This window comes from Clinocottus analis, unplaced genomic scaffold (genome assembly GCF_023055335.1).
Source record: "Clinocottus analis isolate CAN_PGR_092001 unplaced genomic scaffold, fCliAna1.0.p SCAF_7, whole genome shotgun sequence".
NCBI lineage: Eukaryota > Metazoa > Chordata > Actinopteri > Perciformes > Cottidae > Clinocottus > Clinocottus analis.
The window spans coordinates 5,503,725-5,519,766 of NW_027176229.1; the positions used below are offsets into that span (position 1 = coordinate 5,503,725).

The 16,042-nt window shown below is 43.5% G+C and overlaps 2 protein-coding genes across 2 annotated transcripts; both read right to left on the minus strand.

Annotated features, from left to right (window-relative positions):
* Positions 1-25: 25 nt before the first annotated feature.
* tesca (tescalcin a) lies at positions 26-8,428 on the minus strand. Its single transcript, XM_068605320.1, has 8 exons — positions 8,325-8,428; positions 6,772-6,841; positions 6,151-6,231; positions 4,938-5,077; positions 1,770-1,831; positions 995-1,102; positions 868-915; positions 26-777 (listed from the first exon to the last, which is right to left on the minus strand). Exons 1-8 carry the CDS (start codon positions 8,389-8,391, stop codon positions 685-687), a joined length of 669 nt encoding a protein of 222 aa, XP_068461421.1. The 5' UTR covers positions 8,392-8,428; the 3' UTR covers positions 26-684.
* Positions 8,429-9,116: 688 nt separating this feature from the next.
* On the minus strand, positions 9,117-15,633 carry fbxo21 (F-box protein 21). The gene is made up of 12 exons (XM_068566838.1): positions 15,383-15,633; positions 14,681-14,816; positions 14,427-14,536; positions 14,102-14,223; positions 13,734-13,880; positions 13,397-13,533; positions 13,132-13,268; positions 12,385-12,564; positions 12,150-12,282; positions 11,805-11,995; positions 11,534-11,691; positions 9,117-10,328 (listed from the first exon to the last, which is right to left on the minus strand). Exons 1-12 carry the CDS (start codon positions 15,604-15,606, stop codon positions 10,087-10,089), a joined length of 1,917 nt encoding a protein of 638 aa, XP_068422939.1. The 5' UTR covers positions 15,607-15,633; the 3' UTR covers positions 9,117-10,086.
* Positions 15,634-16,042: the final 409 nt, after the last annotated feature.

Here is a 16,042-nt window from a genome sequence, read left to right on the forward strand (position 1 = left end):
TCGTACACATGCATTGGTTGGGTCATAATCGCTTACATTTATTTTGTTTATTCACACAATTCAGTACAGAGTCTGTATAAGTTGATCTCAGGGAAAAGGGTGAGATTTACTCCCTCGCGCTCCAAAGTAGTGGATTTTCACAGCAGCGGTTGCACGTCGGTTCTGGAGCTGCAGAGGAACGCTGTGTGCCTGCGGTCTCGCTCTTTTTTTTTTGGACGTCGGCCACAGCAGATGACCCAGAAGGCCAGAGCGGCCGCTGAGCGCGTCCGACTTCTGAAGTGCAACGGGTCCTTCACATTGCATGCTGGTCACATGACGATTAGCAGAAAAGCAGGAGAATGCGGAGAGGTAGTGTTAGCTTGAAACCTGACGAACGTAGCAAAAGATGGGGAAACAAATCTACTTGAAATGTGTGACATTTTGTAGGATCACAATGATTAAAAAAAACTGAATTATTCAGGTCTAAAAGTGAACTACAGGAGGAGACGACCGCTGACTCCACAATACTTCCACCACCTTGTGAGTCTTTTTAGTTTGTATCAAAATGTTTTTACTTCTACTTTGGTCCTAGGTCTATAATTATTTTTCCTCAATCCAAAAATATATTAGTGCACATCAAGTGTTCGGCTCCATCCCATGTAAGGCCTGGAGAAGCTCTGCTAAACACAGGACCAACACACACTTTCAGGAGGTGGATTTTCCACAACTCATCGTGCTGGTGTTCACATCTAAAAAGCGGATGTGCATCCTCGTCTCCATTTCCAGTCCTTTCAAAATCTGTGGGCAGATAACAAATGCTATTATAAGTAAAAAAAAGAAATTCAAAATACAAAGGTTTTTCTTTTATGACATGGTGTAAGTGCAAACCTGTTCAAAATGCTCAAACGTGATTCCTTCATAGAAATCCTCTGGGCCCTGAGAGGAAGAGGATGCGTTAGAGAGGAGCAGAGGTGAGAATTTGTGGTAACAGTTTAGATCGGGAGCTTCCCGTTACCATGTGGGGCACGTTCGTGCTCGCCACTTCCAACATGGCGGCGTCTGCTATCGCCTTGGCGGCCACCTGCCCGATGGCGCCGCTCTTCGACAAGAGCTCTTCCACGACCTTGAAGGAGAAGAACGGGGGTCAGTCTTTCAAGACCGAAGAGGCGACTTCAGAGGCCGACGCTTTCAAATGACAGGACGCGATGTCTGTGTCGTACGGTGACATTTTTATGACTCTTTGGCACAATACGGAATGACCTTTTTGACGGCACTTTCATGGCATTGGATACTATTTTTGACTTTTCCCATGAACTATACAAAAAAAACAACAACTATACTATGACATTCATTTCAACTTCTTCGGTTTATGATTCATTAGACAGAATAAACACACTATTTTTAATACGCTATACTTGCTTTCATCTGCTTTCATTTAAAATGTGAGCAGAGATTTTCTTTGGTCGTAGAACTGCACCAGACAGTGGAGGTTTATTTCAGTGAAAAAAAGCCTAATGTATAAAAATGAATTGCATTTCATGTCCTAAATTGAGGACAGAGAAGCTCTTTCCTACTGCAACTTAAATCCAGCCTAATGAAGCACGCGCCGTTTCATGACCACTTTAAAAATAACTGATTTAACGTCCATATGTCCCATACTCACACTCACAATTATTCAATTGTGAATCTTCTTCCAAGAGACAACATTAAAGGTAAAGTATAAAAAAAATTAAAAAAAGCACACAACCGGTTGCAGCCACTGAGATATATCCGTGATTAAGTTCTCTTACCTTGCGGTACTCCACCAGAGTGATGGTGCCGTCATTGTCTGTGTCGTGCATGTTGAACAGGACTGGGATGGAGCAGAAACGTGTTGAGGTTAGTCTGGTTTCTGAGGAACGCCGTGTCCTAAAATACTTTCTAAAAGACCTGAGGAAGTCATGACGAGAGGAAGGTTCACGATGTAGAGAGACAACAGCTCAGGTTACCTTCAGGCCACATCGTCGAGTCACATGTGTGTAAAGCACCAACAAACCCCTCAAAACACCAATTTACTTCCTGGAGCAATAACCAACGACAGCGCTGCCGATGTTCCTCCTGAACAGCCCAGAGATGGTGAATTGGCTTCCCGAGGCAGACATGTTTTATTGTGACAGTTGTGTTGATTTATGGGCACCAAAAAAAAAGAAAAATAGAAGAGAGAAATGATTCAAATCCATTGTTTGCCGTTTGTCTTTTCCCCCCTAACAGGTAACAGAGGAAACCAGTTCAGATGAATGGTTTGTGTGAAGAAAGCAACACTGGACGTGCACTGTAGGAGGCAGCCACGGTTAAGGATAGGATATATACTCTACTCGTCCCCAAGGGGACATTTGGTTGTGGCAGAAGCAACTTCAATTAAATGAAATCATACCAGTGCAAAAATGCAAAGTATATGAGGTGTGTAAATAAATATAGTTTATGCAGTGAAAGCGTTGCTGTTCACGATTCAATTTACGTATTTTGTAGTGTCATCTGGTAATTATCTCCTTTATCAAACCAATGTTGTTGTTTCTGTTCTGGCAACGAGACCACCTCGCTGCATACCACACTCATTTCAACGTCGATGAAAGGTTTTCTTCAACAACAAAAAAATAAGATTCATAAAATCGTGAATAAAAATGTCTCACACCCCGGGGAGCACAGTGCTTCTGAGACATTATCTTAAATCACAACTCCATTCATTCTACAAGGAAGTTGTTAGAGTACGGCCCAAACGTTTCCCCCTTTTTATCTTGACTGATTAGAAAACAAGGAAACACCAGTGAACACGTGTTTGGCTGCGGAAGTGAAAAAAGTCTTTAGTAAAAGTATCATTACAGCAAAGTAAACAGAATCCAATGCAAGTGAGCTTTTGGTTAAAACGCTACTAAATTGCACTTATGTACTTATTTACATAACTGTTTTTTAATTTACTTCCAATGTCTTTTCAACAAATAAGCCTTCAGTCAAATGGTAGCAGAATTAAACAAGCATGAATTTGGAATAGCTGCCACCACGTATATGTGAATGTATGCACACACACACACACACACACACATACATACGTGCACACACGCGCGTGCACTCTTGACCTCAACAGTGAACACGTTATGAAGGGGTGGGGCTTAAGCGGGGGGGGTGGGCGGGTCAAGTCGTCACTCAGAGGGCTGAGATGCCTCCCACACAAGTCTACAACAAACGCTTCATCAGTTTGGCCGCGACACGTGTTGTTCAGTCGGGCCGTGACCTTACAGACCACGGCTTGTTTTAACACAAGGGGGTGTCTCGGCTCCTTTATTTACAGCTCCATATGTTACTTCCCCTCAGAAGTCTCACACAACAAAGCAACGTCTGAGGGCCCTCGCGGGGGGAGCACCAGGTGGTCTTCCTCTCGCGGGAACCTCGAGGTGAAGAATAACACACCGGCCCCTCTGGAACGAAGAAGAAAGACACACACAGACACCCACAGAAAGACACTCAAGACCCGATCTCAAGGAAGATCTGGAGGGAGCTTGGTCAAACAGGACGTGGAAACATAAGATGACTGTGATTTACACACTTGGGGTAACAGCACGTGAACGTGTATGGGAGTTACTCTGTTATAGCTCCCTCTCTTTGCCACACCCCCTTTTTGCCAATGGGCATGAAAACAACCGCAGACCGAAACACTTGAGCCCAAAAGACAATTTTCAGCCTTCTGGCATTAAAACTGTGACTGTAGCGAAAACATTTGCCTGAGAAGTTTGAAATTCTCATGCATTACTGTCCGGTGGAGGACGAGCACCGCAACATCATTCAAGCAATCTAAGACATTGACACCAGCTTGATGATATGAGCTTTTGGTTGCAGGAAATGCTTCTTTTAAAAGCTCAATACTGCACAAGGCTATTTTTTTGGTGGTGATACTTCTAAAACAACAAATAAAAAGACAATTGGAGGAAGAGAGAACTCCTTCCTCAGAAGATTACAATCCGAGGCCCGGGTGGGTATTTTGCACCATGAGAAAGGGCTGTGGCTACTATTAGTCGGGTAAGTAACGTTGTGCATTGCAAGATTTACCTGCGTGGACGAACCCAGGGCAGAAATTGGCACTAATCCCCGTAATCTTGCCCTCCTGCCACCTGCATTTAACACCGTCCACTCTGCACATTTCTTGTGTCCTTAATGTACGCATCAAGTACAGCACAACACTCCATCTCACGAGGTCAAGGCCGACCCAACAGCATGGACGACGGACAACTTGAAACAAAGTGATGCCAACTTGTTTGAATGGCGTCTGAAGCGTTTTGGAGAGCAATAGTCCGCTGATGACATACCCAAATGATCTTCTACCTGGAACAATCTGTGTCAGTACATTTGTTTTCAATTTGAGCAAACAAATTTGTTCAGGAATGTGTGCCATATCGGTTCAGCATCTATCTCTAAAGGGGCAGTTAGGCTAGATATCTACAACAGGGCCTCAGGGACAACGCTAAAACGTAAACTTCTTCACCCTGAAATATCTCCTGGAATTAATCCACGGAGACAATGAAGTACAATCTAATAGTTTTGATATCTGAGGCTAATCTGGAGGCCACAAGTGATCCCATCCATTGTGACAGGTAGGATTGCGGAGCTGCTGCTCTGCTCCTGTTCCCAACCGAGCCGAGAATACAACACAAGCCTCCCCAAGGAGACGGCTGGCGTGCAGTGAGGGATCCGACGCTCACACACACACACACACACACACATGCGACGCACCGCGCCGCAGTCTTTCCATCACCACTGACATGCCTCGATCTGTCATCCAGAAGGGATGCGGCCTGGTATTTTGTAATTGAGGCACACGCAAAAGGGAGACAGGAGACCAACGCTTTCGTCATGGACTGACAGCTGAGAATCTCACCCAGCAGGTATATCCAGTATGTAATACTGCCATTAACAGCTCAATAACTTACAGCGAAGCTTTTCTTTCCTCATCTCTTCCTTCTCCTCCTCCGTCGTCCTCAAGGTCGGAGGGCGGAAGTGGGACATGACCATGAGGAACTGCTCGAAGCCGATCTCCTGGCTGGAGCCCACCTCCTCCTGGTGCTGGTTCCTGGGGCGCAGGTGGAAGAAACCAACGTTTAGGATTCGTGGAACTAAAATGAGGCAATGTGGCTTTTCCAAGGTCGACACACACAAAGTGTTTTCTCGAGTTGCAAATCGACCACATGAAGACTGCGGGTTTTCAGTTTTTGAAAGATTCTTCGTCTTGACATTTGCTCTGAAAAGTTGACATTTTGATCATCAGGCTCCATGGACTCGATGACGCCCGGGAATAATTGACTGTATTTTTGCTTTTGGTCCCTTTAGGTTCCCATTGTGCACATGACTTGTGTAAACAACAACCAGCTGGTTTGTTGGACAGTTCTTATTGTGGTTTGCTCTGATTTTACAGTGTCAACAACTGTCCACCAGTTAGTGTTGTGTCCTTTAGTCAGTGTGTGGATTATACATTTTTAGGCTGGGTTGCACCAACAAGGATTAAATTAATCCTGGTTTAGAGTTAAACTAGGGTTAGTAAATCTAGATTTAAACTGGTTTATATTTAATCAGAGATGTGTTGCACATCTTAACTTTTTTTAGTCTTTCACAAACTGCACTGCATTTCTATTGAACATTATTACATGTTACAGCCGGTTTACTAAAACTGCAATATAAATAATATTAATTTATTTTATAAATAAAAATAAAGTTAAGGTTAGCTCGCTCGCCATTTCCCATTTAATGCACAAGCATACGAGTGGTACTAATCCTCTCATGTAACTTTGGGCAAGAAAGGCAATGAACATATTTTCCAAATAGTAATGTTGGAAATGATTCTTCAACGTGTAAAAGAAAAATACTCATAAAACACAGTATTTACAGCTTTTGTTAATGCGGTTGTTGTCTTCCATCAAAGGATAATATATTATATTTATCATAGTTTGTTGGAAAATGTCCTCTTTTACAAGCCTTTGATAATCATAACCCGGACAGTTAAGCCTACTTTCCACAGACCGTACAGTACAAAAGGAATTTGGTTTTGAAAGTTTTTTTGAACATATGCCAAAGCAAATACAGCAGCACCAATATGAGTTGAAGTGTCTGGAGGGCGGGACAGAAAGAGTGTGGTGGAATATGACTCACCTTTTATCAAAGAACGCATCAATAATCTGCTTTCTGATCGGGTTGTTGGCGAGGGCTGGTATGCCTTCCAAGTCCTCTCTACTGCAGTGCGACAAGACAAAGTCCATCATCACAAAGCAGATACTTCAGAAGCGACGCGCTGTAATAACGCTGGACGTTATTTAAGGGAAGCAGCATGAACTGTAGCTGTTCTAACAGGTAAACTGTGAATAAAAACATGTCATGTAGAAGACTTCATCCTTTTAAAAGGGAAGGAACTTGTGATCTATCGCCACAAGCAGCATGCCAATTTGACTGTTTAAGTGTGTTTGTACATGAGCGAGTGTGTGTTTATACATGAGTGTGTGTGAGTGTGTCTGTGTGTCAGCTGTGTGCTTTATGCGTCGACATGTAGTATTTGCCTAATGCCTCTGCGTTTGCATCAGTTCAGCCGGCGCATGCTTCGCTTGTTCGTGCCGGTGATGCCAGAAATGCCCACAATGCATCCCTCCAGTCACCCTGCAGGTAGCATTTCCTGTTTAGTGGTAACTGAAAAGGCTGAATGGTTTCCATTAAAGCCACGCGCAGCTCACCAGCAGAGCTTTGCCACAAGGTGCATTATTAGTTCATTTCATCAACTACCTTATCGTCTCTTTATTTCCACTCAGCTGCTGGAATCTGCTGTGAAGGTTTTTGATCTGTTCCAGTGAAACTGAAAAGAAGCAAACACCGGAAACATTAAAGTGTGACAACACCGATAATTACTCCACACCCACCAGGAGGCCTCATAAAATTCATCAATTGTTTTTCAGCGACGTCCAACGTGACACTCAACAGAAGATTTTAGTGAGTGAAATTGTTGTGTAATCAATAATGTACTGGATTATGATTAATTGTTTTTGTTAATCCAATCAAGTACTCTCTAAGACTCCCTCCGCTACCAGTTTAATGGAAACACAAACACCTGTTGTACTGAGATTGTCTTTTGATGCCATTTCAAAGGCTTCCTTGAATCATTAACTCGCAGGGTGCACTATACCTACACACTGAACGGTTTACACATCTTAATCTGCCTCCTCATGCAGACGGGTTTGGCATTTTTAATTGTTTCGCTCAACACTTTGTGTTTATTTTGACCTCAAGTGGGTGTTTTCAGTAGCAACACTGGCGGCCTTGCATGTGTGGGGTAAAGAATATGTAGAGAGACAACAGCCTCATGCAGAAACAAGTTTGTTGGGCGGTGTCTCCGTCACATGTGCAGGATCAACAGGAACACCCAATTAACTACAATGATGGCGCAATTAGCAAAGTAGAAAAGAAAACAATAGAACAGTTGCTATGTGCTCCACCAGGACTTATGAGTGCAATGACACATTGCATCAGTGTCAAGCACATACAAGACCGTAAAAACATTTTAAAAAAAACAAAGAGACATGGGGTCCAAACCCCACCTTCAGGAAATGAAGGCAATGAAAGAGTTCAAAGTCTCATCCATGCAGTATCAATAAAGTTGGCCTCAGTCTGGGATGAAAACCTGATCCCTGCTGCTTAGACTCTGCATGCCACTGCATGCAAAGTCTTCACCTCAGAATCCTGGCTCTACCTGAAAATACATCTACACACTTCTGCTGTTGCTGTCTGCTTTTTGTTTCATTTGTCTCATGGACCTTTCCGTCCACACGTGAGAGGAAGACAGAAGGGTTTATGACGAGAAATAAGTTGCGTGATCAGCAGTTTGACCAACTCCCGGGGATTCTTCTAATTTCACTGCAAGCTTAGCGACAACACAGATGACTGCAGGCACCAACATAGCAAATACAGCAATCTCATAGAATGGATCGTCCATGTATTTATCAAATATATAAGCATGCATTTTTTTAATTAAAAAAAAACAAACACCAGCGCAAGTCACACGTGGGTCAACTTCAAGCCAAATCAAAGCATTTATTTGCTCAACGCGCGGCGTTCACATAGTGTGACTTTACCCCGCTCCCTGATCTCAGCAGCATTTGACTTCCTAAATATTAACAATCGTAAAAAATAATGCAGGTTTTAATTTCCTGGACGATCCAAATGCATCACCAGACTTTTACACCTCGAAACTGAACGATGTATAACGCCAGCTTTTTACACAGCATTAGCACTTTTAAAGCAGCCATGATATAGAAGTTGTTGTTGTTTTTTTTACTACTTACATCCTGTTTTATCAGCCACGTCCTGGTGCGGGTGCGTGAGCTCGGAGCGCGTCTGCGAAGCTCCCATCGCTGCGAAGCCACCGGCGCGTGCGTGCGTGCGCAAAACCTGGTCGGACTGGCTCAACTTTTCTGCTGCTGCTGCTGCTGCTGGCGACCGGGAAGCGTCTCGTCTGGCTTCCCCTGGGTCCTAAATCCATGCAGCCGGTGCGTAAAGCAAGGGGTGGAGGAACGTCTCCAATCATCTTACTCACACGTTAAGGAGAGATAATGGCGCTAAACGCCCTTTACTAAGAAAATCTGAGGTTTTTTTGTTTGTTTTGTACTTGAAATGAAGCAATTTCACGTTATTTTAGACCATAACTATTAGAGATGACTTTCACCTCAAGTATTTAATTGTTCTGAAAATGTGCGCCCTGTGAAAAAAATCAGTCTGTAAATCAAAAGAGCTGATTGAGAAAACGGTGTTCGGTTGATGAAATTGTGTCTGATATATATTTTTTGCAGAAAATGAGCCAAGGCCAATAAGTCTGAGTTTGAAAAAATAATAACAGACCCGAACACCATACAAGGGTTAAATAATATTTCTTGACATTTGAATCCTTCCTGTTTTAAAACTGCCCCACTTTGAGTACCGTCTAAGATAAATAACCTGCAGTCTTCTGGTTTCTTGTCACTTCTCTGCAGTGAAACACGATTAGTTCAATGCATTACACGAGTAAAGAAAGGAATATGATACTGGCACTCAGCAAAATAAATCAGCGACAAACTGGATTAAAACTTGAAACGCTTTATTGTTTTTCTAGGTTCCTCATAGCGGAGAGTTGTTTCGGTTTCAAGTCAACTGGGATGCTATTGGTTCTTCTTTTGTTTCTCCATTTACGGCTCGACAGCACTAATGAGCCGTGACATGTTTCACTTGTAATTATACAGGAAAAAAAAAAGCACACACAAAATAAACAAGATCATCTACAAATGTGAAAGTTTAACTTTCTTAAGTGCATAACACGCGATTAAAAGATAGGGAGGTAAAAGTAGGAGTCAATTTACAAAGTGTCTTCTGTATAGTCTTTTGCGTGGCACCGTCTCTGGAGGGGTTGGGCTTGATGCTGGGGCTTATTTGACTGGTGCCGGGAGCTGGGGTCAAGGGTCGGGGAGCTCTGGGTCAAAGGAGCATTCCTTAGAAGATTTACAACACCTGGAAACCCATCCTGAATCTACTCGTCCACTTAACTGTGCACTTCAAGTCTACATTCTTTTATTTCGTCTTCAAGCTGTCTATTTATGCATTATTCTGGGTTTCCATGCATTTATTTTGATTTTCTTTTTCTCCCAAACTTAACTGCATTTGAGGACCCTGGATGATGACGATGCCCATCGTCTCGGCCGCATCACTTTATAGTTCGAGCTTTGTTTTGCCAACAAATACACTGTGGTGTCAGACGTGTGTATCGAAACAGAAACAATCTTCGCTTCATGTTTCCAGACGTTTTGTCTTTTTTCAGATATTACTCTCCTGATCCGCACAGGAGCCCGACTGTGACAAGAAATCATATTTGTGAATCATTTCTTTCTTCACCAATTTAGTTCAGTTTCTGCAAACACTGGATACTGGCTGGTTTTTTTTTCTTCTTTTAACACTTTTTTCCCGTTACACACGTCCCTGGGTGTTGAGCATGTGCAACAAAGCAACAGCTAAGTGGACTGTGGATGGAGAATGGGCAACCGGTGATGGGTTAGCCCGGGTTCTGACACAGCGGCGCTGCTACAGGGGCATGGCTTGGTGGTTGTTTTGGTCCGTGGCAGAAGCCTGGTCCTGGGTCCCGAGGCCTGGCGTGAGTCTGTGGTAAAGCTCCTGCACCGTGCCCAGAGTTTCAACAATGTCCTCCGGGTACCGCGTCTGCAGTTCTTCGTTGGCAAAATAGTAGTTGTTGGCAAACTCGGAGAAGTAGCGTCCCACCTCCGGGTGTCCGATCTCCAGGGGCGCCGAGTGGGGCTCCAGGTTCTCTGAGGAACAACGACGAACAAGTGACATTCGGATTAGAGACGATGTCCATGAGATAATCCAAATTGTTGTATAAACCAGTTCAGATGAGTTGAAGAAAGAGGGAATTTATACAAAACAGTCCCATCCATCAATAAATATACATACAAGACTCACATAACATATTTAGTTTATCAAGAAAACGTCAAATGTTTTGTATTTCGGCATCGCAGCTTCACGTCTTCTCGCTTCCCGCGAAGCAGACGGAGCGGCGCATGCGAGCACGGGGGCCGCTCGATGCAAATTCCCTTCAGGGTTCGTAGGGAGCAGAGTCTGCAGGTGAATGTTGAGGTGGTGGAAAGGGCAAAGATAACACGTACAAACAATGAAAGCTGTGTCTCGGCAGAACGAGCTAGTAAGGGCAAGGGTTAATCTGAGTCAGGCTATCCGGGAGGGGCTTTCTTCAGTGGGCAAAATGTATGAAAGGTCATCATGCAGAATCACTAAAGCGTGATTCCTTTCCACTCACTAACTTAATGCTAAGACTCAGTATTAATGCAGTAGTCTGTATATATTGGTCCAGATGTATTTGACATAGTATTGTGTGAAGTTCATACGGTCTAACATGACATCATTGAGTCTCATGTGGTTCATGAAGTTGAACATAAAGCTTCTATCCCTCATGTCCAACAAGCCACAGTGTGTAACTTACAGATGTGTAAGTTCATACAACAGGGATGTATTCATCCGTCCCGTCTGCAGTTAGAATAGATTTGCTCAGTTTCCTCCACGGAGCACTTTGTCTACATGCTACAAAGATCGTTTGTGTTGCCGACTTCCTCTCGTCTAATCAGCGGGCGGTTTCCTTTTTAGGTTTGTTTTAGTAGATAAAAATATCGTTCTGTTATGTTGCAGTTTGTTATTCCTTCTGCATTTCCCCCCTCAATCACTCGCAAAACTATGTACATAAAGTTGCCTTGCATTGTTTTTTTTGGCCTCATAAATGCATTATTGCTATGCCCATTTGAAAATAATGGTTTGTTTTTCTGTGTCTGGCCATTTCCCTTGATTTATTCGCAGTTGGTGCCCGGTGGGTGCAATGATACATTCCTTCCCAAGGACATTTATCATACATATACATATCAGGATCCCCCACCCCTTTTAATTTGACCAATCACCACATAACCGAGAAACACTTCCTCACCATGAGGATCGATTCCATCCATACCTTGTGCTGCGTAGCGACACGTCCCGTCCTGCACGAGGACGTTGTAGAAAGGCTGGTTGGCCCCGTTGGACAGCTGGTGGACCCTCATGGTGGTGATCCACTCCTGACTCATGGTGCACTTTGGGTCCCAGCCGTAGATCACACAGTTGTACCCCGACCTGGCGGAGGCAGATGGAACGGGACAGACGCACTGTGAGACGGTCGTGATGCTAACGGAGACGAGGGACGGGCGCGCCGCGTGACCGCGTGACCCCATGACCCCATGACCCACCTCTTGTGTTTCATGATGAGGCCGACTGAATACTGGACCTCCAGGTGTTCTGCAACGCTGCGCTTCTTCACCTCGGGTGTGACGGGATGCTTCTTGTGCTGGATGTGCTCCAGCGTGTGCTGCACCAGGTAACCCACCGCCCCGTGTTGGGAGGGATCCAACGCCTGAATGTGCTGCAGGATGTCTAGCACCTGGAATAGGGGACACGCATCAGTGGACAATGTGGTTAGTTGATGTGTACTTTGGCCTGAACAATAAGTGCTTTGTACTGAAAGATAGTTAATATTTTGTTGAATTCAATGTTATTAGAGTTTAAAAAAAAGGGCATCAAGTGCATGTTCAAACCTTTTCTGGCCAGATGCCCAGATGGAAGTAGAGGCGTGCCTGCAGCAGCAGGTACTGCACATTATCTGGGTTTATAGTGAGGTAGAGGTCCAGAGAGTCTCTCAACAGCTGGTAGGATTTCTCATTGCCCTCCCTAAAAGGAACCGCACAGTGCAGGTAGAGGCATTTGTTCCCATTATAACGCATCACAAGCAGAAAAGTCAGCACCGACAGCCGGGTGCTCAGGTTCTCTTACCCTCTTTTGCCGATGTTGAGCAGGTTCCCCACCATCCTGAGCAGCACCTCGGTGGTGCTAATGGCGCTGTAGTAATCTGCCGTCACCTGGTGGCCAATGAGGTACTCACACTCCTTGGCGGTCAGCTGTTTGCCTTTACCAAAGGCATCGATGTAGACAAAGTCATAGATGTCCTCACTCCTGCCGGGACAAAGTTGAACAGTTAGACCACATGCTAACCATGAGGAGAGCTACCTCATACTATAAAGGTAATTCAAAGCCAACAATTTGTATATTCCGGGTGATTATACACTAATGAAAACATGCTTACAAATAGAGATGCACCAATATGTCTTTTTAAGTGCAGACACAGGTCAGCTGATGCATATTGCCGATCAGATATCAGTCTAATACATACATACATATTAGGACAGGAATGGAAACTAGGATGGAGATTGACAAGCAGAATTAGATTTAATAAAACCTAAAAGGTTAAAAATGTGTCCTACAGATTGCTAATCCTCTGGCACCAGGTCATCCTCTGTACAGCTGTGTGCGAGACTAGTTCTGTGCAGAGACCCATATTGTTTTAAAGCATTTTAAAGTGTGTCAAATGGACACTATTGGAAGGAAAACAGTCCTGGGAGTTAACAAATCCTTCACACTCTGCTCCCCCCCTGAAGTCGTGAGCCGCGTGAGAGACAGCTCAAACTTTTAAAAGACAACATTTAGAGGAACTTGAGAGCGTTTCTTTTTTTGAAAACGTACCCACTGGGTTTTTGGCACCAGCGCAGCAGGAAGTGATTCGGAAAGTTGACAGGTTCCAGCTGAACCCCCAGCTTTTGGGCTAAATTCATGTAGAGGACAGAGAGGCTTATGGGAATGCCTGTACGGCGTAGTAGCACCTAAATGAGAAAAGCCCAGTTCAGTAAAAAGTAAAAAATAAATAATCTGAAATTAAAAACAAAACAGCTTTGAAATGATTGAAAAGTGTGCAACCTGAAAAATGTTCATTATTTCATGGACGATCTACCTGGTGGATGTAAGAGTTGAGTGGGTTGTAGTAGTCAAACTCGTTGCCTTTGTACTGAAGCTGCTCATACAAGACAGAGTTCAGGGCGGACACCACCTGCCTCTGGAGCTCGAAGTCCTCTACGACTGAACCGTCACCTACAGAATACACAAGAAAAGACACTTTAGAATATTAACATCTTGTGCAGCAGTCACATTTAAACAAATACAAGGGTATTATTATTTTTTTTCCTTTAAATATTTACTGGGAATCAAAGTCTAATGCGTCTGGACATTAAGTGCCCAGATATATTTAAATAATATCTTCATTTGTAGGTTTTATCATTTCGAAAGCTCACCTTGGGCAATGCGCAGGCTGGGGTGAGAGGGGTTCTTGATTCTCAGCATCTTCTTCACTTTCTCTGCAATCTCATCCAGCTGTGCTGATATGCCGTTCAGTGTTACATCAGCCAGGGGGTTACAATACTGATCAACCAGTATAGCACCTAGAGAGGCAGACAAGACCAAGAGAGGGGAGGCAGAGTAGATGCTGCCTGCATTAATTATTTGAAAAAACTAAAACTCAAAAACATTTACTCATTGAAATGGGAATATGTGACGCGTTGTCCTTAAGTAGCAAAAACATACATCCGGTGTAAGTAGACATTTAAGCTTAACAGAGGCAGAGTGTGTAACGTAAGCTGTTTGACACGTATTCACGCCTCACCCTCCAGAGATGACTGCTGATCTGCAGGCTGCTCCATGAAGGTCTTCAAACTCCTCAGAATGTTTTGTTGTCTTAGGAAGTAAAGGATTTTCTTTGCATAGTACTTCAAGGTCAAGCTTTTCCTAAGGACGGGCACAAAACGGGAGAGAGAGACGTTAATGGTCCAAAGGGCAGGAGCGTTCATGAATCAAGATCAACAGGACCAAACACCCAAACCGATTAACGATTGCAAAAACATGCAGTCTGTGTTAGTGTGTGTATACATGTATATTTGTGTGTGTCAAGTGTTGGTGTTTTGCAGTGCTTTGCACACCGCCGCTCCCACCTCTTGTCAGAGTTGAGTATGAAGAGGAGCTCGTCTTCGCAGAAGTGCTCCGGCATCCCGAGTGACTCGATCTCTGCAAAGCTGTCTCCCAGCACCTGGCCAACGCAAGGCTGAGTTACAGATCTCTGGGTTAGTTTGGAAGACCAAAAGCTCCCATTTTGTTGCACAAACATCTGATTAATGCATCAAGTCAGGCCTAATGTAACGCAATGGCAATGTATTTTTGATAAATGAATAAATAATGGGTTACTTACGACTTCTGTGAAGAATCTCTTCGAGATCGATTCCACGGTCCTCCGTATTTGTATGCCAACTCGATGACGTGTTTTGTATTCTCTGAGCCAGTCACAGCACTCGTTCTGACGGTAAAACATCTGCAGCCTTGGCCATCTGTTGATGCCAAGGCTCAAAGTTAGTTAGGCAACATATGACATGACTGTGACAACATGCATCATCCTGCTGCAGGCGTGGTTTTTCTATTTGCACAAAGAATCAGGAGAATAACAGCCAAGTAAATCAGTATGGAGGGCTGAGCTTCTTTAAAAAAAAAATGTTGGCATGAGCTGCTCTCTCCTGCATCACACAGGCTACCTGAGAGCATTCAATGTCACAAAAATGTATTTTGTGGGGGAGAATACAGCATTTAATTGAAACTTGTGAAAGATTTAAGCGCCGAGATCGTCAAAATCCCCATTAGTTTGCAGAAGTAGAAGCTGTGCGGCTGGCCCGGCCTGGCTGATGATGCACTTGGTGCATCAGCAGATTGTCAACGTCTGACAGCTGCCTGCGAGTTCGCAGTAAAAGGAACCCATCTTTAAATAAAGTAGAGCGATTCAGGGGCTCTAAACAAGACGCATATTAGAGGGCAGGTAGACGAGGCTTGGTAGATAGTGGTGAAAAACCACCAGAGGCCACAACTCCAACGAAATACCTCAGAAAAAAATAACGCGTAGCACCTTAGTTTGTACTGGTGTCCCCAGACCTTCCCCCTTCCATGGCAGACGTCGTGTAACCGCTTGCAGCAGCAGGAGACGTTGCAAATGTCGACGTGTTTGAGGACGGCGAAGCACAGGATGTGTTCGAGTAACTCGGTCGGCAGGTCGGTCAGTTTTTTGATTTGCGAGTCGGAAATAATCCCATTTAGACTTTGTTGCCCCTCTCCGGCTACAGAAGTCGCCATCTTTACTGTTTACCCCGATTACCTCATTGCTCTGGCGCCGCCCACTTATGGCGCAGGGGGCATGGCTAGGGGCGGGGCGAAGGAGGTGTTGTGCAATGTGATTGGTTGTTCGGTCAAGGCTTGCTACCTTCACGCTTCTCGGATACACGATAGACAGACAGACAGACAGACATATATATATATATATATATATATATATATATATATATATATATATATATATATATATATATATATATATATATATATATATACATTTATATATATTGTATATATATTATATATAATATATTTATATATATTATATATATAATATATTATATATATAATATATTATATATATATATATATATATATATATATATATATATATATATATATATATGTATATATATACACATATGTGTATGTTATTATTACTTTATTTTTAAGCAGA

Coding starts and splice junctions, on each gene's coding strand:
- fbxo21 (XM_068566838.1), bottom strand. CDS start 15,606: ATGGCGACTTCTGTAGCCGGAGAGGGGCAACAAAGTCTAAATGGGATT. Junction 14,817..15,382: donor GGACACCAGTACAAACTAAG/GTGCTACGCGTT, acceptor TGGCATCAACAG/ATGGCCAAGGCTGCAGATGT. Junction 11,692..11,804: donor CTCATCATGAAACACAAGAG/GTGGGTCATGGG, acceptor TGCCTCCGCCAG/GTCGGGGTACAACTGTGTGA.
- tesca (XM_068605320.1), bottom strand. CDS start 8,391: ATGGGAGCTTCGCAGACGCGCTCCGAGCTCACGCACCCGCACCAGGAC. Junction 6,232..6,771: donor GGAAATAAAGAGACGATAAG/GTAGTTGATGAA, acceptor GTCGCACTGCAG/TAGAGAGGACTTGGAAGGCA. Junction 1,103..1,769: donor CTCTGGTGGAGTACCGCAAG/GTAAGAGAACTT, acceptor TTCTCCTTCAAG/GTCGTGGAAGAGCTCTTGTC.